Consider the following 26,529-nt stretch of genomic DNA (forward strand, 5'->3'; position numbering starts at 1 on the left):
TAACGTTTATTTCTCACTCACGAAAATTTGAAGTGGATATTCCTGGTCAGGCAGCTCTTCTGGGCAGCTCTCTTCTGAAATGGTGACTCAGGATCCAAGCTCCTTCTGTCTTGTGATTCTACCTTGTCACCAATGCCGGATCCTCTGCGTGCAGACAGATGACAATCAAAGAGAGAGATGAAAGGCCATGTACTTGGAATTTCACCGGCTCAGCCAGAGGTGACACAAATCACCTCTGCTCAAGATCTTTTGGTGAGGACTAGTCACATGGTCCCTCCCACGTGCACTAGACACTGAGACCCGGGGTCTGTGGCTGGACAGCTGCTTGCCAGCAGTAACTCTTCACCTTGGAAGGGAGCACAAATTTGGGGGCCAGTCATCCCTGCCAAGGCAGCACTTTAGGATAATTAGGCAGTAAAGTTCTGCTATGAGAGACAGAAAAATAAAAAGAACGATTGTTTGATTTATAAATACTTGATTCTGCAAAATCTAGAAAACAATCTGTTCCTGGGTAAGTTTATAAAGAATTATCAAGTGTAACCCCAAGGATCCTCCACAACCCTCCCAGGATCTCCACGGTTGCTCGTCTGGGTCACCACCATGGTGCAGCTGGAATCAGAAGGTACAATTAGAGAAGAGGGAGAAAGTTGCTTTATGTATTTTGGTGCGCCTGTGTCGGGAGCATAGAGATTTATAAGTGTTATTTCTTCCTGATGGAATGTCTCTTTGATCATTATACATTGCCCCTCTTTGTCTCTCTTTGCCTGTCTTATCTTGAAGTCTACGTTGTCTGATATAAGTATTGCAACACCTGCTTTCTTTTGTTTGCCATTGACTTAGAGTATCATCCTCCATCCATTCACTCTGAGCCTGTGTTTGTCATTGGAGCTGAGATGTGTTTCCTGGAAGCAACATATTTTTGGGTCTTGTTCTTTAATCCAACTCACTACTCTGTGTCTTTTTATTGGAGCATTCAATCCATTTATATTTAGGGTGATTATCGATATATGAGGGCTTAATGCTGCCATTTTATCACTTGTTTTCCAGTTTTCTTGCATTTCCTTTGTTTCTCATCCTGTGTATTTTGGTCTACCAGTCGAGATATGTAATTGCTTATGTTGTGTTTCTTTGTTTTCTCCTTATTTATTATTTGTGTCTCTGTTCTGCTTTTTTCTTTAGTGGTTACCATGAGGTTTGTATTCAAAATATTGTGGATGAGATAGTCCCTTTTCTGATGGCCTCTTATTTCCTTAGACTAAATCGATTCAGTCCTTTTCCTCTTCCCCTCCTAAGTTGTTTCTTTCACATCTTATTCCACCTTGTGTTATGAGTTTCTGGTTAAAATGACGAGATTATCTTTGTTTTTGCTATTTTCCTTCCCTTTCTCTTACATGCTATACTTGAGTGCTGGCAACCCTGCTCTTATTCTGTCTGCCCATTTAACTCCTTACTCCGTGCTTTGTAACCCTCTTCTCCTTTTTTTTTTTCTCAGGTATGAGGGCCTTCTTGAGGATTTCTTGTTGTGGGTGGGGGTCTTGTGGCTATGAACTCCCTTAGCTTATGTTTGTCTGGGAAAGTTTTTATTTCTCCATCATATCTGAGGATATTTTCACTGAATAGAGTATTCTTGGCTGAAAGCTTTTGTCCTTCAAAGATTTGAGCATGTCATTCCAGTCTCTCCTAGCCTGTAAGTTTTCTGCAGAGAAATCTGCTGTAAGCCTAACGGGGGTTCCTTTGTAGGTTATTTTCTTCTGCCTTGCTGCCCTTAGTATTCTTTCTTTGTCATTCACGTTTGCCAGTTTCACTGCTATCTGCCTTGCAGTAGGTCTTTTTACATTGACATATTTAAGAGATCTGATAGCCTCTTCCACAGGGATTTCCATTTCCTTCCCTAGGTTTGGGACGTTCTCTGCTATTATTTCTTTGAACAAGCTTTCTACTTCATTCTGCTTCTCTTCTCCTTCTTGAATACCTATGATTCTTATGTTGCATTTCCTGAATCAGATATTTCTCAGAGACTTTTTTCACTTATTTTTAGTCTTAGTTCTCTCTCCACTATCTGGAGCATTTCAACATGTCTATCTTTGATAGTATTTTGAATTCTTAGTCATTTCGATTATATATTCTGTGTCCTCAGGACTGATTTCTGGAGACTTGTCATCTTCTCTCTGGTCTGGAGATCTAATATAATGTTTGATATTGCTAGAGGGAGTGACTGATTTTTTGCATCTTGGTGTTATTTGGTCACAGTTACCACCTATCGCCACTGGGCGGGGGTCAAGAGCCATGTATTCTGAGACTTAGCTGCCGGCAGTTGACCCTGAAGATCCTGTTTTTCTTTCCTCAGCCATCAGCTTGTCCCTCTCTCACTCAGGATGAGGCAGTTTTGCTGTCTAGGAGGACCTGGGATCCGATGGGGGAATGATGAGTGTGGGCACACTAAACAAGTGGGTCTCTGTGCCTTCCTTCTCTTTGTGACAACCTGGCTCTCATGGGTCCTTTCAACCGTGGCCCAAAGCATGTGTAGTATAGTGTGTACATGTGCCTGCATGCACCTCAACAAAGCACGCAGTGAGCACCTATGCTGTGCTGCTGTGGGAGACATGAATATGGCATGCTCAGTATGTAGTAGGACAGGCATTCACACAAACACACAATTGTAGTCTGATGCATCCAAGGTATATAGAAATATTAATGAGGGGCTATAGGAGCCCTGACTCTGCTAGGGTGTCAGGGGTAGCAACTGCAAGAAAGGTAACTTCTGAGCTATGTCTTGAGTGGTGTCCAAAAGTTTAGGATGTATCAGTGCAATTTAGGTTGAGGGAAGAGCACATTCCAAATCATTAATGTTAGAGAGAGCATGCCATGTTGTAGGAGCAGGAAGATGCTTTGTAAATTTGGAGCATGGGACGTATGTCGAGTAGAGGCAGGAGCTGATGTTGGCCATGTAACAGGAGCCAGATCATGGAGGGACTTTTTACATCATGAAGATGATTTTGGACTTTATGCTGTAGATGATGGGAACATTAAATTATTTAAAGGGAAGACTGACCTGGTCATCTTTATATTTTATGAAGATCATGCTGTTTGCACAGTGGTCACGTACTCTAGTAGGGACAAGCAGACCAGTATTGAGTTAGGTTCAATAGTCCAGATAAAGCCTGAAGTAGAGCAGTGTGCTTGGGGATGAATGGTGGGTAATGATGAATCCTAAAGATTTTAAATTTGTGACCGGTTGAATACAGAAGATGGGAAGGGAATAAGTTTAGAATAGCCCCATGATCTTCATTCGGGTGACTGATGGTCATTTATCAAGTCAGGATGTCTGCTTGATGAACTGGTTTTGGGGTAAAGAGGGATATGATGGACTCTCCTTTGGTCATGTAGAGCTTGAGGTACTTGTGTGGACATCCAGGTGGCAGCCGGATTTTGAGGTCTTCAGCACAAGAAATATTTGGATTGGAAGTAGAGATTTTGGGGGTCATCAGTTAATTATTAGTAACTGAAGCCAAAGGGGTCATGCAATCTACAAGGGAGAGAGAGATGTGTCCTCTATTAGGGAACAACACTTACGGAATTCATGAAGGAAGAACCCAGCCAAGGAACCTGAGGATGAATGTTCAGAGAAGTTGAAGAAAAGCCATGAGGTAATGAAATCACTAGAGCTAAAGGAAGAGAGGTTTTTACGTGAGGAATAGATCAACGTTGCCAATGGAAAGTCTGATGAGGACCAGAGAGTCCCACTAAGATGTCGTTGGCCTCACTGACAGACCTCTCATTGCCATGTCTCCCTCTCCTTATTTCCCAGCACTGCATTGGTGGAGGAGGATTCTCCCCAGAGCTGACCCCTTGCAGTTTTGGGGGGATTTCTGTGGTTTTGATTGGCATAGATACAGAACTCATGCTAGTTTTAGCAACAGGCTGGAGACAACTGAGGCAGCTGTGCTTTTCATCTATCAGTGAGAGCTCCTCGGCATGGGACCCAGACGTCTTCTCCCAACCATGGGATCCCAAGGATGGGGAACAACTTACCTAGTAAGTAGAATGTTATTGGCAGAGGATAGGAAAATAAATCACATTAATTCAAGGTTGGTGTTTTTGTGAATTCTTTTGCTGCAGAGGATGAAGCACTGTAACATAGTTCAAAAGAATGTCTACTCTTATGGTTGATTCTACTTTAACCACTTGTGTGCTTGGAATGTTAGGGCTCAGGAATCTTGCTAGAGGAGCAGGTCAACCCTCACCCCTCTCTCAAGTAGCCGTTAAAATAGCCAGAGGAATTCAAGGCAGGGGGAAGCACTTTATCCTAACCCTTCCTAACTCATCCAGAAGGACTGATCAATTTGCATCCTTAACCTGAAGATCCTAAAAAAGAATGAGTTCTTTTAAGGGGAGCACTACATAAGGAAAGAGATACTCCCAGTAACCAGATCTGGTATATTCTAGCTGTAGTTGTGGGGCAATCTCCCTGGGGATGGATGGGACTGGGAGTCCTGTGATGATGGTGACTTTTCCTGGGCTGTGGTTTGACTGCTCCTGTGCTCCTATCGTCAGGTGCTTATACAAAAGGAGCCAAGTAGCCAAATCATCTCAAATGTGTTAGTGCAGATAGGATGTTGGTGACATCAGTCCTGACCCATGACTAAATCTTAGACATCTTATTGTGTTTTCCTCTCGGATGCAAATCTGATGTAACAAGCCCCTCCAGTTCTCTCCACCCCAAGTGTCAATTACCACTCCCTGGCTAGAACATGAAGTCCACAGTCCTTAGGCCTTGGGGACATTAGAAGAAGAGGAGGAACAGGAAGGAACAGTAGGAGGAGAAAGAGAAGAAGGGAAAGAAGAAGAAGAAGGACAGAAATGGGAAGAAGGGGATGAGGAAGGGGAGCAAGTTTGCTGTGAAAATATCTGGGAGATTTATCTTGGTTTAAACTTGATTGATGTGGCCCTGGGTCAGAAATTGTTAATAGCTCTCTATCACCTTTCTTCCTCTATTTTTTCCTTTTGTCTGCATTCTCTATCCCCAAACACAGACATCTCTGCCCCTCATTGCTCTCAGCTGCCCTTCCTCCAAATGGAGAAGACGTCAGGGAACCTGAATAAGTTTTCAGCTCTGGTTGGTGTTCCCCTGTATGTGACCCACCTCCTGTGTGGGAGTGCACAGACCAGTGATGGGACAGATGAGGGAGCATTTCTTCTTTTTCACGTATTCTTTGATGCGTTCATTCCAACAATATTTATGGAATGTGTACTAGGTTTTAGGCTAAGGGCTGGGGGTCCAGTGATAGAGGAGACCCATGAGCCCCATTCTACAGCTGCCAGTGGTGGAATCCACAGGCTATTTTGGTGCAAGGTGATAAGCGCTCAGATGAGGACATCTGGAGGAGCAGCCCAAACTCCAGAAAAGAATGTCAGGAAGGACCTTTCTGAGAAGGTGACTTTCCCTTCATTGTTCTCCCTTCTACCCTGGAGTGACCACAGAGATCTCTCAACTGGGAAAGTTTTCAGCTGTCATTGTTTTCATTGTGCCTCACACCTGTGGAGTGAAGTGGTTAAAGATCTAAGCTCTGGACTTAGATGAAATTAGCCCACATCATGGCTCCCTAAAATCACCTGACCCTTGGAAAGCTATTCATATATCAGAGTCTCAGTTCCTTTTACTGAATACAGATAATAAAGATAATACTAAAATACAGATAATAATAGTAAACTCCTCACATGTGGTTTCCATAAAAATTAGATGAAATATTATATAGAGCCCTTAAAAGAATGCCTGACTTATACTAACTGCTTAATACCTGTTAGCTTTTATTATACTGCATTCTCAAGGGTTTAAAAAAGTCTACTTCAATTCTATTTCACACACTCATTAAAAAGAAGTTTTCAGGCACTTTTGCTGAAGAATCACTGCATTGTGGTAAACTCTGCAACAGATGTAAAGAAAACTAAGACACGTTCCCCGACTCAAAGAGTGCAGCGGGAGGGAGGGTGAAGTGAGGGGAATGGTGGGGGGGACACATATATATATGTAAATTATTCAAACACTGACAATACATTTTGTTTTCTATTTAAGAGAATAGTGCATTCCAAAATTATTAGTTTATGTGTTTGGACACATAAGGTATAAAGATGTAATTCTGTGACATCAACAACTGAATGGATGGGGACAGAGCTCTAAAGGAGCAGAGTTATTGTATGATATTGAAGTTAAGCTGGTATAAATTCAAATACAGTGTTATGACTTTAGGATGTTAAATATAATCTCCATGGGAACCACAAAGAAAATAGCCGTAGAAAATGCACAAGAGGAAATAGGCAAGGAATTTAAATTTTCACTACCAAAAAATCAACTAAATACAAAAGAAGACAGTAATGAAGAAAATGAGGGACAAAAAAGCTATAAGGCATGTGGAAAACAAAGTGAGTCCTTCCTTATCAGCAATTATTTTAAATATAAATCGATTAAATTCTCCAATTGGCAGAATGGATTAAAAAAACATGTTCCAACTGTTTGCTCTCTATAAAAGACTCACTTTAGATCCAAGGACACAAATAAGTTAAAAGTGAAAGAAGGGAAAACAATATTCCATACCAATAGTAACCAAAAGAGAGCAGGATTGGTTCTAATAATATCAGACAAAATAGACTTTAAATAAAAAAATTCCAAGAGACAAAGGACATTATATATTAATAAATGATTCAATACAGCAAGAATATATAACAATTATAAACGTTTATGCAACTAATAACAGCCCATTAAACATATATGAAGTCAAGATTCACATAATTGAAAGGAGAAATAGTTCTACAGTAATATTTGGAAACTATTATTCAATGATACTCTACTAGTCTGCTCTCATAGTCTACTAGTCTACTCTCAATAATGCACAGAACAGAGAGAAGAGAAATAAGGAAATAGAGGACTTGAAAACACAATAAATGAACTTTACTGAACAGATAGATACAGAGTACTCTACCCAACAAAAACAGAATCCACATTCTTCTCAAGTGCACATGGGTCATTTTCTACGAAAGGCATAGGTTAGGCCACAAATTAAGTCTCAATAGATTTAAAAGATAGATATTATAGAAAGTATCTTCTCCTACAACAACTGGGTGAAGTTAGAAGTTGACAACAGAAGGAAAAGTGGAAAATTTTTAAATGTGTGGAAATTGAACAACACACTCTTAAGCAAACAATTGATCAAGAATAAATCACCAGGGAAATTAAAAATACATAGAGGCAAATGAAAACTAAACCACAACTTATGGGACACAGCAAGGGCAGCACTAAGGGGGAACTTTATAGCTGAAAATGTTTACATTGAAAAAGAAGAAAGGTCTCAAATCAATAATCCACCTTTACAACTTAAGGAAATAGAAGATGAATAAACTCAACCAAACTCTAGCAGAAGGGACGAAATAAAGATTAGAGCAGAGATAGATGAAATGGAGAATAGAAAAAGAATAGAGAAAGCCAAGGAAACCAAAAGTTGTTTCTTTGAAAACCTCAACAAAATTGTCAATCTTTTAGCTAGGTGGACTAAGGAAAAAAGAGAAAAGACTCAAATTACTAAAATCAGAAATGAAATGAGGGGAATTACTACTGATTCTACAGAAAGCAAAAGGGTATAAGAGTGAACTACGAAAAATTATATGCTAGCAAGTTGGATGACTGAGATAAAATGGACACATTCCTAGACAAACAAAACCTGCCAAAACTAAATCACCAAGAAATAGAAAATCTGAATAGACCTATAACTATAGGTCTTACTATAATCTTACTATAACTACTAAGGAGATTGAATCAATAATCACAATCTCCTGACAAAGAAAAACCCTGGATCTCATGGCTTCACTAGTGAATTCTACCAAACATTTAAAGAAGAAACAACATCAATCCTTTTCAAACTTATCAAAAGATTGAAGAAGAGGAAACACTCACTCATTCAATGAGGTCAGCAGCATCCTGATACCAACGTCAGACAAAGATGCTACTAGAAAAGAAAACTTACAGACCAATATCCCTATGAACATTGATGCAAAAAGCCCCAGAATGTTAGCAGAATATTAGCAATCGAATTCATCAGTATATTAACAGGATTATACACCATGTCTAAGGGGGATTTCTTCCTGGAATGCAAAGATGGCTCAACATACAACAATCGATCAATGTAATCACCACATTAACAGAATGAAGGATAAAAACCACATGATCATCTCCAGCAATGCAGGAAAAGCATTTGACAAAAATCAACACCCTTTCATGATAAAAAACAAAACAGGAATAGAAAGAAACTCTTTCAACATAATGAAAGTCATATATGAAAAACCCACAGTGAGCATCATACTCAGTGGTGAAACTGAAAGCTTTTCCTCCGAGATAAGAAACAAGGCAAGGATGCATTTCTACTTCTGTTCAACATAGTACAAGAAGTTCTAGCCAGAGAAATTTGGCAAGAAAAAGAAATAAAAGGCACTCAAATTGGAAGGGAAGAAGTAAAATTTCTAAAATTTTCTACATCCAAGATGACATGATCTTAGATGTAGAAAACCTTGAAGACTCCACAAAAATATTGTCAGAACTAATAAATGATTTCTGCAAGGAAGTGGGATATGGAGTCAACACAGGAAAATCAGTTGCATTTCTGTACACTAACAATGAACATCTTTAAAAGGAAATTAAGAAAACAATTCCATTTACAATAGCGTCAAAAAGAATAGAATACTTAGGAATTAACTTAGCCAAGGAGGTGAAAGACTTGTACATTGAAAACTATAAAACATTTCTGAAAGAAATTGAGGAAGACATAAAGAAATAGAAGGACATCTTATGCTCACAGATCGGAAGACTTAATATTGTTAAGAAATCAATACTGCCCAAGGTGATCTGCAGATTTCATGCATTCCCTACCAAAATCCCAATGATATTTTTTTTTCAGAAATAGAATAAACCATCCCGAATTCATATGGAATCTCAAAGGACCCCGATGAGCCAAAAGAATCCTGAAAAAGAAGAAAACAGGAGGACTCACACTTCCTGATTTCAAAACATACTACAAAGCTACAATAATCAAAATAGTGTGATTCCCGGGGCTGGCCCCGTGGCCGAGTGGTTAAGTTCGCACGCTCCGCTGCAGACGGCCCAGTGTTTCGTTGGTTCGAATCCTGGGCGCGGACATGGCACTGCTCATCAAACCACACTGAGGCAGCGTCCCACATGACACAACTAGAAGGACCAACAATGAAGAATATACAACTATGTACCAGGGGGCTTTGGGGAGAAAAAGGAAAAAATAAAATCTTTAAAAAGAAAATAGTGTGATTCTGGCATAAAGACACACATATAGACAAACAGAATAGAACAGTGAGCCTAGAAATAAACCCCTGCACATGTGGTGAAATGATTTAGACAAGGATGCCAAGACTATTCAATGGAGAAAGGACAAGTTTTTCAGTTAATGGTGTTGGGAAAACTGGATATTCACACGCCAAAGAATGAAGTTGGGCCCTTACATTACATTATATTCAAAAATTAACTAAAAGTAGATCCATGACCTAAATGTAAGGCCTAAAACCATAAAACTCTTAGAAGAAAACAGAGGGAAAAATCTTCATGACGTTGAAATTGGCGATAGTATCTTGGAAATGACACCAAAGGCATAGGCAACAAAAGAAAAAGCAGACACATTGTACTTCATGAAAATGGGAAAATTTTGTGCATCCAAAGACACTATTAGCAGAGAAAAAGACAACCTATGGAATGGTAGAAAATATTCGCAACTCATATATCTGATATGTGATTAAGATTCAGAATATACAGAGAACTCCTAAAACTCAGCAACAAAAGTCCAAACAACTCAATTAAAAAATGGGAGAAAAAATTTGTATACAAATATACAAAAGGCCAATAAGCACATGAAAAGATGTTCTACACCACTAATCACTAGATAAACTCAGGTACCACTTCACACCCATTTGGATGGTCATGATTAAAACATACAAAAAGCAAGTGTTGAAGAGGATGTGGAGAAAAACACTTGTGCACTGTTGGTAGGAATGTAAAATGGCACAGCTCCTGTGGGAAATAGTAAGGCAGTTCCTCAAAAAATTAAAAGTAGAATGACCATATGACCCAGAAATTCCACTTTGGGGGTATATACCCAAAAGATTTCAAAGCATGTCTTGAAGAGGTATACTTGTATACCTATGTTCATAGCAGCATTATTCACAATAGCTAAAAAGTGGATGCAACCCAATGTCCATTAATAAATGGATAAGCAAAATATGGTATATACATACAATAGAATATTTCTCAGCCTTAAAAAGCAAGGAAACGCTGACATATGCTACAACATGGATGAACCTTGAGGACGTTACGCTAGGTGAAGTAAGCCAGTCACAAAAAGACAAATACCGTATAATTCCACTAATATGAGGTACTTAGAGTAATGAAATCATAGAGATAGAAAGTAGAATGGTGGTTGCCGGGGCGTGGGGCGGGGGAGAATGGAGATTTATTGTTTAATAGGTATAGAGTTTCAGTGTTGCAAGATGAAAAGAGTTACAGAAATGGATGATGGTGACGGTTGCATAACAGTAAGAACTTAATACCACTGAATGGTACACTTAAAAATGGTTAAGATGGTCAATTTTATGTCATGTGTATTATACCAGAATAAAAAATGTTGAGAAAGAAGCCCACTGTGAATAAAGCTATGTCTGGTTCAACAGTTTCAGATTCCCATTTTTCAGAGTCCTTCCAGCTGCCCAAGAATAGGGAATTTCTTCAGACCAGTGGCTCTCAAGCTGTACCGTGCATCAGAATAATCTGAAAGGCTTATTAAAACACATTGCTGGAGCCCACTCCCAGAGTTCCCGATTCAGCAGATATAGAGAGGGACCCAGGTTTGTGCACTTCCAGCAAGTTCCTGGGTGATTCTAATGCTGCTGGTCTGGGAACCACAACTGAGAACCACTGTCCTAGAATTTCTATTTCCCACTTAGGATCTTGTACTAGTTTGCTGGAGCTGCTGTAACAAAATCCCACACAGTGGGTGGCTTAAACAACAGAAATTGATGCCACAGTCCTGGAGGCTGGAAATCCGAGATCCAGGTGTCAGAAGGGCTGACTTCTGAGGGGTGTGAGGGGGAGTCTGTCCTCAGCTCGCCCCCAGCTTCTCGTTGTTCACTGGCGATCTTTGGCGTTCCTTCGCTTGTCGATGCAGCACCTGATCTCTGCCTTCATCCTCACATGACGGTCTGTCTCTGGGCCCAAATTTCCCCTTTTCATAAGGAGACCAGTTACACTGGATTAGGGCCCACCCTAATGACATCGTCTGAACTTCTCCTCGCCAGAGACCCTATTTCCAAATAAGGTCATATTCTGAGGTACTGGGGTTGGCAGTTCAACATCTTTTGGGGCACAATTCAACTGATAACAAGTCCCTTAGATATTTTGGTCTCCACTTGGCTGAACAATTCACTAAGCAGCACACTGAGCATTATCACGGGCAATTCTGTCCTTTCCTTTTCTGCAGGCCTGGCCTGGCCTGGGCCACTTGAATTATCGGATGCCTTTGTTCTCCTTTATACCGTAGGCTTGCAGTGGACTTTGGCATCTAGTTCCACTTTCTTGTAATTTTAGAGGAGACACCCTTCCATCCTTGTACATCTGTTCCTGCCCCTTTAGCACCAAGAGCAAACCCATCACAGTGGACCATGAGACACAGCACATACAGAAATCAATGACTCTCTTATATACGTGAATAACAAGCTAGAAAACAGAATGGAAGAAAAGATTCCATTTACAATAACAATAAAAGATGAAATATTTGGAGATAAATTTAACAAGTAATGTGTGAGATCTAGACGACAACCTGTAAACACTGAAAGATTCTGAGGAGGGCAATGGCGCAGCCCTGGAATAACAAAGATGAAGGTGCCAGGAAAGCACGCTGACAGACGTTATAGGGAGCCAGCCTGTCAGACTCCACAGGTCAAGACCCAGGTCTTCTGAGACTGTTTCCTTTGACAACCAACTCGACCGCACAGAACAATGATAATGCCGTGTGGGATTTTTAGGAGTTCTTTATATGTTCTCGAGACAAGCCTTTTGCTATGTGTTACAAAATCTTTTCCCACTCTGTGGCTTGCTTTTTCACTCTCTTTATGTATCTTTGATGAACAGAGGTTCTTAATTATAATGAATTGCAACTTATTGTTTCTTTTTCCTTTTGTGTCTTATTGAAGCTTTCCTTATTCTTAGGTCATGAAGATATTCAGCTATGTAATATTCTAGAAGCACTATTGTTTTATGTTTCACATATAAATCTCCAATCCACCTGTAATTAAGTTTTGTATTTATTATGAGGTAAGAGTTGTTTAATTTTCTTTCCTATATTGATTTCAAATTGTCCCAGCACCCCTGTGAAGGAAAACAGTTATTTTCCCCACTTCTCTGTACTATCCTGCTAGGTGGTTTGGCGCCCTCTTGCTTTTTCCACGTATTTCCTCTCCACACCCTCATTTCCTCGGAGGGTCCTATCCTTGGACAGTCAGGCTGGGAAGAAGAGGATGTCACATGACTGGGTGTGAGAGGAGAGACCACTTAAAGGAGTAACAGTAAAAGACTCTACCAGAGGCTCAGAAATGATCTCCCCAGGTCTGAAGCCCGCACCATGCTGAAGGGTTTCTGCAGCTAAGAGACATCCACTGCGATGCAGGGTAGACCCTGCTGCTGGGAATATCTTAGCACAGCGCTGTTACCTCTTCTCCATTGAACCACTAACAGAAAGGAATTGCTGCTCCTAAGAAAGTGACTCATGGGCACTGACCCCTCTCCTGGCTAGGAAGAAAAATAGCAGAGAACACAATCTGGTCATCGTCATTGAAAAGATAAAACCGAGATGCAGAAAGTCACTGTCCTAATGATCACTTTCTATTTCCCTTCGAGCATTAAACCCCAAAGAGAAAGGGATGGGAGACTTAATCATCGACTTGATCACAGCCCCCGAATTCTCCTTCCACAGGGGTATAGGAGCTTTCTCTTACTCCTCCCTTCTTCCTCGACTGCCTGGAATGAAAAATTCACTGCTATGTGGGGATCCTGGGCTTGTTTTTCAAACTCTCTGAGGATTGCTGCTGAGTCCTTTATGAGGAAAGCCCAGTGGTGTCCTCTGTCCACATTCTTTGCCCAAAGGAGATGAGAACTTCAGTTTTCTCAGGGAGAGGCTAGGCTCAACACAGAATCCTAGACTTAGAACTCATCATCAAGTTCATTTCCTTCCGTGGGAAACAACATAAAGTTACAAAATTTTAAAATTAGCCAACTAGAGGTTAAAAAGCAAAAATCAAACATCTATTATCAATATCATTTCACACGAAAGATATTTCAATGACAACAAAATAGAAAGGACACAATCGCAGACTAATTACAGTTCTTTAGCTTGAATATATCTAGTTTCAAGGAAAAGCCACACTTTCATTCTTATATTTTTTTGTTGTTGCCAACCACAGGAATGTGTCATGACCTGCTGCAACCTTTGGATGGCAATTTGGGAACCTTCCATTCAGTACAAACCCCTCTGATGATTAAAATCTTTGACATCATTCCTACCCTAGAGTTAACGAGTTCTGTAAGAAATATTTACCTCCCTCTCCCAATAATAGAATCAACCATTTCTTCCTACGTATTTTCCTATTTTGGGGGAGAGCTTTTATTATGCAACTGATAGCATTGCATTTCAAAGATCTGTCTTTTTTAGAAAGTCTTAGGAAAAATTGGGTGACTTCCTAAGTTTCCTAAGCTAATATTTTTTATTTTGAGAATGTCAAGGAGATGCCACCCAAACACTAGCGAGACAGGCTAATGCAGAGAATGACAGCTCATTGGGAACAGAGCTGCTGGAGCCAGCAACTGTTAGGGACACTTAAATGGTAACTGACCAATTGCTGGCTGCTGAGTGTGGAATAGTTGAGAGTTTAAAACTCCTGGGGGCCCAGACTTGGGGGTGAGTCCCCACACTTCTGTGAGTTTTATCTGCAGGTGCTTGAGCAGGTTCTTAGGATGGAGATCAGAAAAACCTCCAAAGGACTGACACTAGCAACTTCCAGACCTGCTAGAAAGCTACAGTTATCCAAACAGTGTGGAACTGGTGAAAACACAGAGAATAGGTCAATGGAACAAAATCAGAAATAGATCTACATAAATGCAGTCAATTAATGTTTGCAAAGGAGCAAAAGCAATTCAATGGAGAAAGAATAATGATAGTCTCTTCCACAAATGATGCTGGAGCAACTGGACACCTACATTGAAAAAAAAAGAATCCAGACAGAGACCTTCTTCCTTTCACAAGGTGGATGATAGTCCTAAACATAAGGTGTAAAAACCACAAAAATTATAGAAGATAACATGGAAGGATATCTAGGTGTCTTTGGGTTTCGGGATGACTTTTTTGATATAACGCTAAAAGCACAATCCATGAAAGAAAAAATTGATAAGTTGGACTTCATTCAAATTAAAAACTTCTGCTCTGTGAAAGACACTGTTAAGCTAATTAAAGGCAAGCCACAGACTGGGAGAAAATCTTTGCAAAACACATATCTGATGAAGGACTGGTATCCTAAATATACAAAGAACTCTTAAAACTCAACAATGAGACAGCTAACTTCCCAATTAAAAAATGGACAAAAGATCTAAAAAGGCATTTCACCAAAAAAAGAAATACAGATGGCAAAGAAACCTCTGAAATATGCATAAAGTCATTTGTCATTAGGGAACTGCAAATTAAAACGACAGTGAGATATCTCTCTATACCCATTAGAATGACTAAAATTCAAAGCACTGATAACACCAAATGTCGGCAAGGATATGGATCAATAGGACTCTCATTCTTTAGTGATGGGAACACAAAAATGGCACAGCCACTTTAGAAGACAGTTTGGCAGTTTCTTACAAAACTAAACATACTCTTACATTTGATCCAACCATCACAGTCCTTGGTATTTCCCCAAATGAGGTGAAAAGTTATGTTCATACAAAAATCTGCAGATGAGTGGGGCTGGCCCCGTGGCCGAGTGGTTAAGTTCGCACGCTCCACTGCAGTGTTTCATCGGTTCGAATCCTGGGCGCGGACATGGCACCGCTCATCAAGCCACACTGAGGCAGCGTCCCACATGCCACAACTAGAAGGGCCCTCAACGAAGAATATACAACTATGTACTCGGAGGCTTTGGGGAGAAAGAGGAAAAAAATAAAATCTTTAAAAAAAAAATCTGCTGATGAGTGCTTATAGCAGCTTTCTTCATAATTATCAAAAAGTGGAAGGGACCGAGATGTCCTTCCTTAGGTGACTGGATAAACAAGCTGAGGTACATCTGTACAATGGAATGGTGTTCAGCAATAGAAAGAAACAAGCCATCAAGCCGTAAATGACGTGGAGGAACCTTAAACACATAGTGTTAAGTGAACAAAGCCAGTCTGAAAAGTCTACACACTGTATGATGCCAACTATAGGACATTCCGGAAAAGGCAAAATCGCAGAGACAGTGGAAAGGTCTGTGGTTGCCGTGGGCTTGTGAGGAGGAGAGGAGGGAAGCGCCGGGACTGGTGAGCAGTGAGACTTTCCTGTATGACACTGTGCTGGGGGATTAGTGACACGATGCATCTGTCAAACCCCATAGAACTGTGGGACACAAAGAATGAACTCTAATGTAAACTATGGGCTTTAGTTAATAATAAAGTATCAATATTGGTTCATCCATTTTAACAAGTGTACCACAATAATGCAAGATGCCATCATGGTGGAAATTGTGTGAGGGAGAACAGGGGGTATGTGAGAACTCTATACTATCTGCTCAATTTATCTGTCAACACAAAACTGTTCTAAAAAGTAATGACTATATAGCAAAGCTGCAGGGTAAAGAGCAACAGACAAAAATCAGTTGTGTTTCTATACACTAACAATGAAATAGCAGAAAGAGAAATTAAGAATACAATCCCATTTACAATTGCAACAAAAAGAATAAAATACCTAGGAATAAATTTAACCCAAAGGGTGAAAGACCTAGACAGTGAAAACTATAATACATTGTTCAAAGAAATCAAAGAAGACATAAAGAAATGCAAAGAAATTCCATGCTCATGGATTGGAAGAATTAACATAGTTATAATATCCATACTTCCTGAAGCAATCCACAGATTCAATGCAATCCCTATCAAAGTCCCAATGACACTTTTTACAGAAATAGAACAAAGAATACCAAAATTTATAGAGAACAATGTAAAACCCTGAATAGCCAAAAGAATCTTGAGAAAAAAGAATGATGCTGAAGGTGTCCCATGCCCCGCTTTCAAAATATACTACAAAGATATAGTAATCAAAACAGCGTGATACTGACACAAAAGCAGCACACAGATCAATGGGACAGAACTGAGATCCCAGAAATAAACCTGCACATCTATGGACAGTTACTTTTCAATAAGAGAGCCAAGAAAATACAATGGAGAAAGGAAAGTCTCTTCAATAAATGGTGTTGGGAGAACTGAACAGCCACATGCAAAAGAATGAAAGCAGACCATTATCTTACACCATGCACAAAAATTAACACAGAATGGATTAAAGGCTTGAATGTAAGACCTGAAGCCATAAAACTTCTAGAAGAAAACCTAGGCAGTACACTCTTTGACATCAAACTTAGCAGTATCTTTTTGAATAGCATGTCTGACCAAGCAAGGGAAACAAAAGAAAAAATGAACAAATGGGACCAAACTAAAAAACTTCTGCACAGCAAAGGAAACCATCAACAAAACAAACAGACAAGCCACTATCTGGGAGAGGATATTTGCAAATCCTAGATCTGATATGAGGTTACTATCCAAAATATATAAAGAACTCATACAGCTCAAACACAGAAAAACAAACAACGCAATTAAAAAGTGGGCAAAGGATTGGAACAGATATTTTTCTAAAGAAGAAACACAGACTGTCGAAAGGACTTGACAAGATGTTCAACATTGCTAATTATTAAGGAAATGCAAAGCAAAACTGCAATGAGATACCACCTCACACTCGTCAGAATGGCTGTAATTAATGACAAGAAATAACAAGTATTGGAGAGGATGTGGAACAAAGGGAACACTCACGCACTGCTGGTGGGAATGTAAACTGGTGTAGCCACCATGAAAAAGCATGGAGGATCCTAAACAATTAAGAATAGAACTACCATATGATCCAGCCACTCCATTTCTTGGTATTTATCCAAAGAACATGAAAACACAAATGCAAAAAGATATTTATACCCCTATGTTCATTGCAGCATTATTCACAATAGCCAAGACGTGGAAACAACCTAAGCGCCCATCAATGGATGAATGGGTAAAGATGTGGTATAGATATACACAATGGAATACTACTCAGCTGTAAAAAATGATGCAATCTTGCCATTTGTGATAACATGGACGGAACCTGAGGGTATTATACTTAGCGAAATAAGTCAGACAGAGAAAGTCAAATACTGTATGATTACCAGAGGGGAGGAGGGAGAAAGGAGTAATAGGCCACATGTGTAGGGTGAAAGATGGTAGTTAGTCTTTGGGTGGTGAATATGATGTAGTGTACACTGAAATCGAAATATAATGATGTATATCTTAAATTATGCAATATTATAAACCGGTTACCTCAATAAAAAATGTCTATTAATTAAAAAACAAAAGTAAGGATGCCACACCCACAAATCTACGTGTGGGTGGCATCCTGTAATGGTGTGGTTAATACTAGTGTTGAGTGGCACCAACCTGGAGTCTGAAGAGCTGGTGATTCGATGCTTGTGCCTTCAGCCACTGGCCCTGGTAGTTCCCCTGGAATCCAGATGTTTGCATCAGGCAGGTCAAGTTGGCTTCGGTGCCCCAAATGTTGCAGAGAGACCAATGGCATCTGATAAGGACCAGGAGAAAACACCGCGCAGAGCAGAACTCGGTGACTATTCAGGGCTGAGATCCGGCCGCTGCCCCACCTGCGCCCACGGAGCAAGGGAGAGCGAGGGCAGGAAGTGAGAGACAAAGGATGAGGTTGCTGCCTGAAAGGTCAAAGCACCACCTCTGAAGCCGCCTCGCTTCAGGTGAGACCACAGCCTCTTGCGCCAAAGTCATTCATTTGCCATTCTTCCCTGCACTTCACCTGTCACGCTCACCTGGATTCCCCCCAGGCCCGGGGAAGGGGAAGACACACGTGGGAAGGACACCAGCGGGCTGTGCCGCCAAAGCGCTGTCGCCCTCTCCTGGCCTCCAGAGGACAGCTCCACGGGGCAGGGACTGGAGTTTGCTCACCATGCAGACCCTCGCGTGGAGGGGGGCCTGGCACCCAATACATGCTCAGTTAAGGAAGGCATTCGCCACAGGGTGCCGGGAGGGACCAAGCATTTCACTGTGGACTACGTGTTTTTAGTCCTAGAGGAACTCCGGGACAGGAGGATGGGAAAGGCTTTCCAAAGTGGCCGTTGTTTAAAACTTTAATGCTGGCAGCTGAATCATAGAAATGTTCCGACTGCAGAAACATCTAGAGGGCACCACCTGCAACCGCACTGAGCTCCCACCCAGGACCCTGCAGGGCCTCAGTCTGGGGGATGCCGGTGGGCGCGAGTGGGGGTGAACCCGGAAATTGAAGAGGAGAAAGAAGGTGAGGGAGGGAAAGTGACGAGGGAGAGAGAGAAACAGAGACAGAGATGCAGATACAGCCACTACGGAAAGAGCACAGAAGAAAACACTGTCACCTGGGTACACCCAACCACACCGCCGCAGGTCGTGGGTGGCGCTGTGCTCACGGCGCGAGGTGTAGGGGCTCTGGCAGCTTCCGTTCGAATCCCGAATCCCATTCACAGTAGAGGAGGGCTGTCTGTCTCAGATAGAAGTCGGCAATTCCGTGTGATTTTGCTCTTTGGACTGGGAGCTCTCCCTTGGGCAAGGCGGCTCTTGGCGCGCCACAGGAGGACGATTCAGCAGTCAGAGGCACTGAGACTCCGCCGGAGGTTCCCGTACCCGGGAGTCGGCAGCGACCCCGGTCTGGAGACCAAGCTCCCAACAGCGCCAGGAGGGCAGTTGGAGACAGTCTCTTGGTGAGCCCCTCTGTCCAAGCGGAACTTCTCCGTCTAAATGGGGCGCTAGGATGGGTTTTCTTTGGACCAGCCCTTGCAGCATCCTGGGCGAGGCGAATCCCAGCACGCCGTCCCTGCGGAGGCCACAAGGAGGCGCCGTGGGCTTTCCACCGGAAAGGCTGGCCGAGGACAAGGTCTCCCACTGGTTTCAATGTCCCTCAGAGGCTGCCTATTTAAATAGGGGTCACCCCAGGCACGGGGTCACCTTGGATCAGCCCGTCCTCCCCAGGCCTCGAGGACTGGCTGTGGACGCTCAGCCACTCAGCTGGGGCCGCCTCACTCTGTCTTCCAGCAAGAACCCCCAGAGGGCTCTCACCAAGGAGAAGTGTATCCCTCATCGCCCTCTCAGCCTGTGGTGGTCTGTGGTGGCCCCTTCCTACCTTGGTTTGGACAGCGTGTGCGGTGGGGGCGCAGGGGCGGTGGATCAGGGTGGAGAGGGAAGAGGAGCAGAGGGAGGAGAGGAGAGGATGGAGAGAGTGAGGGAAAAATGGGTGGTGAGGAAGACAGCAAGGAAGGGCGGGCGAGGAATAGAAAGGGATGAGGACGAGGAGGAGAGGGAGGGGGAGGGGGAGGAGGAGGAGGAGAGGTACCATGGAGGAAGGAGAGGAGATGGAGGGAGCTGGAGAAAAGGGGTGGTGAGGGAGACAGCAAGGAAGACGCGGGGGGTGCGCGGGCGCCAAGAGGAGGAGGGAGAGGCACTTCTAGCAAGTCCCAAGTCGTGTTCTGGGGATCATCAGAGCTCCCAGGGCAGTGGGAAGAGGGCAACTGCAAAGAAAAGGAAAGGAACTTTTTCTTTCCTGCCAGATAATTTACCGCAGAGCAGGAAACTCTAGTGATCCAGGCAGAGCAGGTGGATTTCGGGGAAGCCTAAAAGCCCTTCCCTGTCGCTATGATGGATTTTATCTCGTTCCCCGACGTGCGAACCCAGAGAGACGGCAGAGAGCACGGGAGTCAGGGCGACCCCTCCGTCGCGGAGGAACCGCACTGGGGCCGGGGGGAGGGCGGCGCGGGTCCCGGGCGCGGGGACTGGAAAGGCCATGCGCTCCCCGGGCGTCCGCTCGGTGCCTTCGCCGCGCGCACTCAGGACTCGGCCTCCAGCGACCCGAGGGCACATCTCAGCGGGACTGTCCCATCAGGCCGAGGCCCCGCCACTTTTCCTCCAGCGGCCCGCAGACAGAGGGTCCCCTGGAAAGCAAACTCGCGCCTTAGACGCGGAGGGAGGGGGACGCGGTGTCCCGCCCTGTGTCCCCCTCCCTCCTGCTTTCCGGAGAAGAAGGTTCCGTCTTGGGAAGGGAACTCCGCGTGCCGCCGGCCGCTCTGGGTCCCCGCATCCCTTCTGCTTCTGCCGCCCTTTGCGCCTCCCAGCCATGTCCCGGCGCTCTTCTGCCTCTTCCTCAGGCGGCGGGGACGCAGGAGGCGGGTTCTCTCAGTGGCGCCGTCCACAGGGACAATGCAGGCATATCAGGGTGACCGGAGCCTGGGGTGCCCCTGTGGCCCTCGTGCAGCTCTGCCCAGCCGCTCAGCATCGGAGGCCTCTGCATCGCCATCAAGGGACCCAGCGACCGAGCCAGTGCCACCCCCTCGTCAGGGTTACCCCGGGGCTTCGGGGTAAAAGGCAGAAGCTGCGTCTACTACATCCTGGACCACGAGGAGTGTTCACAGGACTGATGGTCCGTTCGTGAGGACATTGTAGGTACAAGAACCTGTGATGGCGCTAACTGGGTCATTACTGACTGTCTTAGTTTTGGGGTGGACAGGTCGAGACCTGAATTGGAAGTACTGTAGTTTATTCAAATAGTCTATTTTATTCAGAATTTTAACATATTCTAGTCTAACTTGTTCAGATCTTATGCAGAATTTCTAGCTCCTGAGTCTCCATTGGACACGAGGACTGCTGTTAGGCTGAGCTTTGAAACTGACTCTGGGAAATCTCATCCTTTCCTCCCAAACTCAGCCAGAGAGAGGAATCCTGGCTACAGACTCCAGCCTCTGTGGAGACCAGGAGTCCCTGATTCACCTCCACCTGGGCCGTGGAGGAGTTTGCAGATCTGAGTGTCAAGGCTAGACTATTTGGAATATACTTTGTTTAGATATGAGTTGCAAACCATATAAAACCGAATTAAAGTTTTAACATTTGGCCTTTAGACATTGAAAACACAATGTACCAAATGAACCTAATTGTGCAAAAATGTTATAGAACAACCAAATGGATTAGAACTATTCCACGAGACTTTAAAACAATAATTTATCTATACCCCAGGACAGTAAGAAAACCAAAAGCTACTTTTCTCAATCGTGTTGCTAGTGGTGTTGCTGCTATCATCTTTATTCGTGTGTCTGTATAATGTGGGAAAAGCAAACGTTGTGGGATATTCTAATTCTACTACTCCCTGTGTCCTTAACGCACAATGCTTGGTGTTAGAGGAGGAGATTTAGATGAAAAACAAACGTTCAGTAAAAGCCCTGTGGTTCTCAATTCGAATTGGCAGTGTTTGCGAATCTATTTGAAGCAACTGGTATGAATTAAAGGTCCTCCTGGAAGAAAATAGGACCTCAGAATCAGAACACGCCACGCCTATCCCCCCAGACCTTATGTCCGTTAGAATCGCCCCAAAGAGAGAGACCCAGACCTGAGAAATCAACTTAGCCACTCAAAGCACCCAACCTTCCTACATAGACCTTTGGTTTCTCGTTCAGGGAAACTTAGGCATGTTGACATGCAAATCACACAGCAGACATGTGTTCCAAGGTGACAGAAGAGAAGAACAGAAATAGAGAGTCAAAAATTTCAGCTCATGAAAGGATTTCTCTCCAGATCAATCACACAGCATAGGAAAACTCTAAAATGACATACAATGAATCTGAGTTAAACGTGCCCAACAAAGCATTTGTACACACGAACAAAACAAAACCACATAAGAAATACACAACTCAAAAGAGAAGTGGACAAGAAACAGAAAATGAGAAATTAGACTTGGCAGAAATTAGGGAAAAATGGGAGAAAAAGAAAATTCTCTGAAAAATAGGCTAAATGACAAGGTTCATAAGGGCAACATATTTGTCTAAAAATACTATAAGGGACACAGAATAAAGAAATGGAAGCATCAAACAGAAGAGAAATGAAGAAAAGATGCTGCAAAAGGATCAGAGAGAAAGTCTAGATCCGGGGAGAAACAGAACTGGGGTGGTCAACTCTAAGACCTCGCCTCCTGGAACTGACAGATTTAAAGTAAAGGAAACAACTTCCTGCGAAGCTCCAGACCCCTCTGCTCCTCAAAGAAGCCAATTCACATACAATAGAGAGAAAATCAATCTATGTTTACACCTCAACAGAACAACAATGCGGGACAATACCCTATAAAAACTCAGGGACAGTCATCGTGGGCAAGTACTTCATAGTCACCCAGCTGTCCCTGTGTCAAGGCAGCAGAAAAGAGTGTGGCACATACAACACTCAGGGAGTCCTGCTTCCATCTTGAGGAGTTTTTTCAGGATGAACTCCACCCAACAAGAGAGGACTGAGGAAATTGGGACTTTTGAACAGCTGGTCGTCACTGAATGCATTTAACTGTAGATCTAAAGCAGAAATCTGGAAGGGGCCAAGGGGAGAAAAGCAGTGTGTCAATGGTATACCTTTAACTGGGTTGAAACAATTCTATGAGAAGTGGCCAGGAAGGATGGAAGAAAAGAGAAAAACAGAACAAATGTCCTGGATGGTCACAGTGGTAAAAGTTTGCAGTTGAAAGATGTCATTTCAAACTCGTAAAACAATTATTAGAAGTTTGACAAGTTAGTAAGGGACTAAGATATCAAAAACACTTAGTGAAATATACAGCACTAGCTACACAGTTCTTAAATATCAAATGAAACACACACACAGAAACATGGAAACAGAAAATAGTAAATACCATCTACTACAGGTGGGTAATACAGCCTAAAACGTATGGGAGACTGTAGGATGTAACTATGAAGGAGAGAGAGAAGAATGTTTATATTAATTTATATTTATATCCACCCAGTCAGTCACGATGATGCTGATTATAACACTGAATTTAAAAAATTCATGAGTCCACAGTGACAGTCAAAACAAAAATTTTAATAGCATAGAAGGGGAAGGAATGTTCTTTTTCATGGCACAATGCCAACAAATACAAGGCTATAGGTATGAACGGATTAGAAAATTTCCAATGTATAAATGCAAATATGTTAATCGACATACATCAGGGATCATTAAGGATGGTAAAATATTTAGAGAAAGATCTTTAGAAAAGAGGATGTTCACACACTCTCAAAGTACCACTCACCAAATTACTTACTCATTATAGAAAGGAAAAAATGTGCCCTTACAATGAACAGATCTCGTAGGCCCCTCCATGACAACGTGACCCATGCTAGTACGGCAGTCACAGAGGTGGACACACCGGACATTCTTCGTCTCCAGGTGGGCTCCACTAGGAAGCACCCAGCACTAACTACGTAGGGCTCTTGGCAAGAGGGTCGGCCTGAGTTAGTCATGAGGAAGTGGTCAGACCAGTACACAATGTAGACCATTGAACCAGACAACTGTCCTGACCTCTACAAACAAGGCAATGTCACCGCCACCAAAAACAACAAAAGGTGAGGAGAGGTTTTTGGATCCAAAGGACTAAAGAAATCTTTTTAGTCGTTTAGAACCCCAAAAGTCTCTTCTCCTTTTTGTTATCTTACTTGTGGTGACGTTGCCTTGTTTGTTGAGGCGAGGCCAGTTGTCTTGTGCAGTGGTCTAGATTCTGCACTTGTCTCAGGACTACCTCATGACTGAATTCAGGCTAAACGTTGTCACCATAGCACTGCATAGTTAGTGCTGTCTGCTCCTCGCACAGCCCAGCTGGTGGCACAGAACGCCCGGTCTGTCATGTTGTCTTTTGCCAGTTGCTCCTGATTCTGCTGATGTGCAGGACGGGAACTGAGAGCAGCAAGGGTTAAGGTCTCTCATAACCGTGTGTGGGTCTAGGCGGTGGTCTCCTCAGTGACTTAGCGCAGTTGGAGGCCAAAGGGCTGGGATTTTTCCCATCAAAGCAGGCTTTGCAGTAAAAACCTTGGAGAGTGCTTTGTGGTTGTGATGTTGATCTTCAGCATAGGATCCCTTCACTGTTCTGTTTGGGTTTTAAATTGATTTGCTGTTTCAGATTTTTTTCATCAAGTGAAAACGGTACTTTTTGTGATGCGGTTTCTTTCAGATCAGTAATATCTTTCCTTAGATCCAGAGATCTTGGTATCTGAGAGACAGAAAGAGAAAATACAAATGAAATGTGAGTCTTTGCAGGTCCCAATGATAGCTGAGCCTGGAGGGATGGCTATGTGGTGACAGAGGCCAGCAGGAAGCTGAGCTCCTGTTGAGGGGAGGAGCTGAAGGAGGAGCACAGGCCGCTGAAGGGGAAAGTGAGAGCCACAAGGTAGAAGAAACACCTCCCTGCACTTCCATCCAGGCTGTGGTGCAGCATCGAGGGACACCCTGTCCTCACCCCACCAGGAGCCTGGTGACATCCCAGCTCAGAGCGGCTGCAGAGCCTTAGCCAGAGCCCTACCAGCCTTTCCTCAGCAGCCACTTCACTCCTGAAGCCCCTCAGTCTGGAGCAAAGTGATGGCTTTCCCACCCCTCCCAGGGAGGGATGTGCTTAGCATCCACCCCCCACATTCAGAAACAGACTGCTGTCGGAAGGAGAGGACCCTGGGCAGAGAAGCACACCCTCTTTAACTCCACGTCCCAGTGCTCTGAGGAGGAGGGGCACAACGCTTGAACTGGAACCCAGGCCTCAGGCCCTTTCCATAATTTGTGGAAGGTGAGAGGAAGGGCTCCGATCTGGAGGTGTCCACAGACCACAGACACTGTTGCATCACTTTGGCTCAACGGGAAAAAAGGGTTTACAGAGAAATTCTTCTCCAAAGAGACTGAGGAAAGAACCAAAGAAGGAGAAACTCAAAATGGAATTAACAAAAAGAGAGCAGGGACGGTAACCATGGCCCCATGCATTTTCCTTCATTCTTTAGCGTTGATTCCACACCAGGATACACCTTAGGGCATTTCTAGGAATATTCTCAACATCTAGACCAAAAACTCCGAAGGGGAAGCATGAGGCACCTGGTTTGACTATGTTCTCTCCCACCCCACCCCTTTATTCCCCACAAAGCACTGCATAGAGAAAGATTCTCCTTTAGTCTTTTAGGCCAGTGGAAAGAATGGCATAAGAAGCATAAACATGCAATCTTTTCCTGACTTTCAGCTGTTACTTACTATTATGTTCTCTTTAAGGGAATGAGCATAAAGATTCTCTTTGGGGCTTTTACTTAACGACAAAAATTGATCAATACTAAAATTCTCAAACTGTAGTGCTGAACGCATGGGACTTGAAATCAATTGGATGGAATAGGAACTTCTAGTTTTATATGAAAAATATTAAAGAAAATACTAAATTTTATTATGTGTAATAAGGGAGGTATGGTTTTCTGTGCACTGTTTTTCAATGAAATGCTCGTTTGCTGTTTTATCTTGTCTTCAGAAAAGTGGGGGAAACTCTCCTCAAAGAAGGGAGGTCAGAAGTCTAATCCATTCATCTACCTCTTTTATCTTCCCACTTTTTTCCACGTTGTACAAAGAGTGCTGTTGAGAGAGGCATACAAATCCCCTCAATGGCTGATGGATATTCAGGCTTTTTAATGAAGCAGCCACACATTCTGGGCATTTCTATTCTGAACCTGAGATCATCGTAGAGGAATGGTCCTTGTCAAGTCTAGCTGCATGTTAGAATCCCTGGGGAGCTTTTGAAATCTACTGAAGCCCAAACCCCACTCCTGACAATTTAAATGAGAATCGCCAGGTGGGAGGTCAAGGCACTGATCTTAATTAAATTTTCACCAGGTGCTTATTACAGGGCAGTGTTAATGCCAGCTCCAATGAGGCCCTGAGGTGAGGATGCTGAGTCCCTGGAAGCCCCATGCACATTAGCACAGGCCTGCACAAGTGGGCCGAGGAGAAAGCTGGCTCCAGGCCAGTCCAGCACTCCCACCTGTGACCCAGGTTCTCATTTGGTTTTTGTCATCTGGGCTCTTTGTCCTCAGTTTTAACACTTCTTCTTCTTCTTCACATGGAGAAGTCCACGGTTAAGGGTTGTCCTGGGTCAGATTCCCAAAATGACTCAGGAGGAAGATCCATGTGTGAGTGATTCATTGAGAAGAAAGAGGCAGTGGAGTTGGGGAAGCTGGGAAGGGAAGGCAAAGAAATGAAGAAAGTGTGTGATTTCAGGCAAAGTGCCTTGTGTTCAGCGGCATCAATGATGCTCTTGTGATGAGGAGGACCATGGGCTCAGGCTTCCCCGTGGCTAAGATGAAAGCAGAGAG

The 26,529-nt window shown here is 43.1% G+C and overlaps 1 protein-coding gene and 1 long non-coding RNA gene across 2 annotated transcripts in view; both read right to left on the bottom strand.

Annotated features, from left to right (window-relative positions):
• Positions 1-22,615, bottom strand: LOC138924066 (uncharacterized). The gene is made up of 3 exons (XR_011438657.1): positions 18,772-22,615; positions 17,798-18,015; positions 1-144 (listed from the first exon to the last, which is right to left on the bottom strand). It is a non-coding gene; the product is annotated as an uncharacterized lncRNA (long non-coding RNA).
• A 612-nt stretch (positions 22,616-23,227) lies between these two features.
• The window catches only part of LOC111771950 (NBPF family member NBPF14-like), a 126,910-nt gene continuing 123,608 nt past the window's right edge, over positions 23,228-26,529 (bottom strand). The window contains exon 59 of the mRNA XM_070267966.1: positions 23,228-24,410. Within this exon, the coding sequence (XP_070124067.1) occupies positions 24,389-24,410 (22 nt within the window). The 3' untranslated portion in view covers positions 23,228-24,388. The remainder of the gene's footprint in view (positions 24,411-26,529) is intronic.

This window comes from Equus caballus, chromosome 5, assembly GCF_041296265.1.
Source record: "Equus caballus isolate H_3958 breed thoroughbred chromosome 5, TB-T2T, whole genome shotgun sequence".
Lineage (NCBI taxonomy): Eukaryota > Metazoa > Chordata > Mammalia > Perissodactyla > Equidae > Equus > Equus caballus.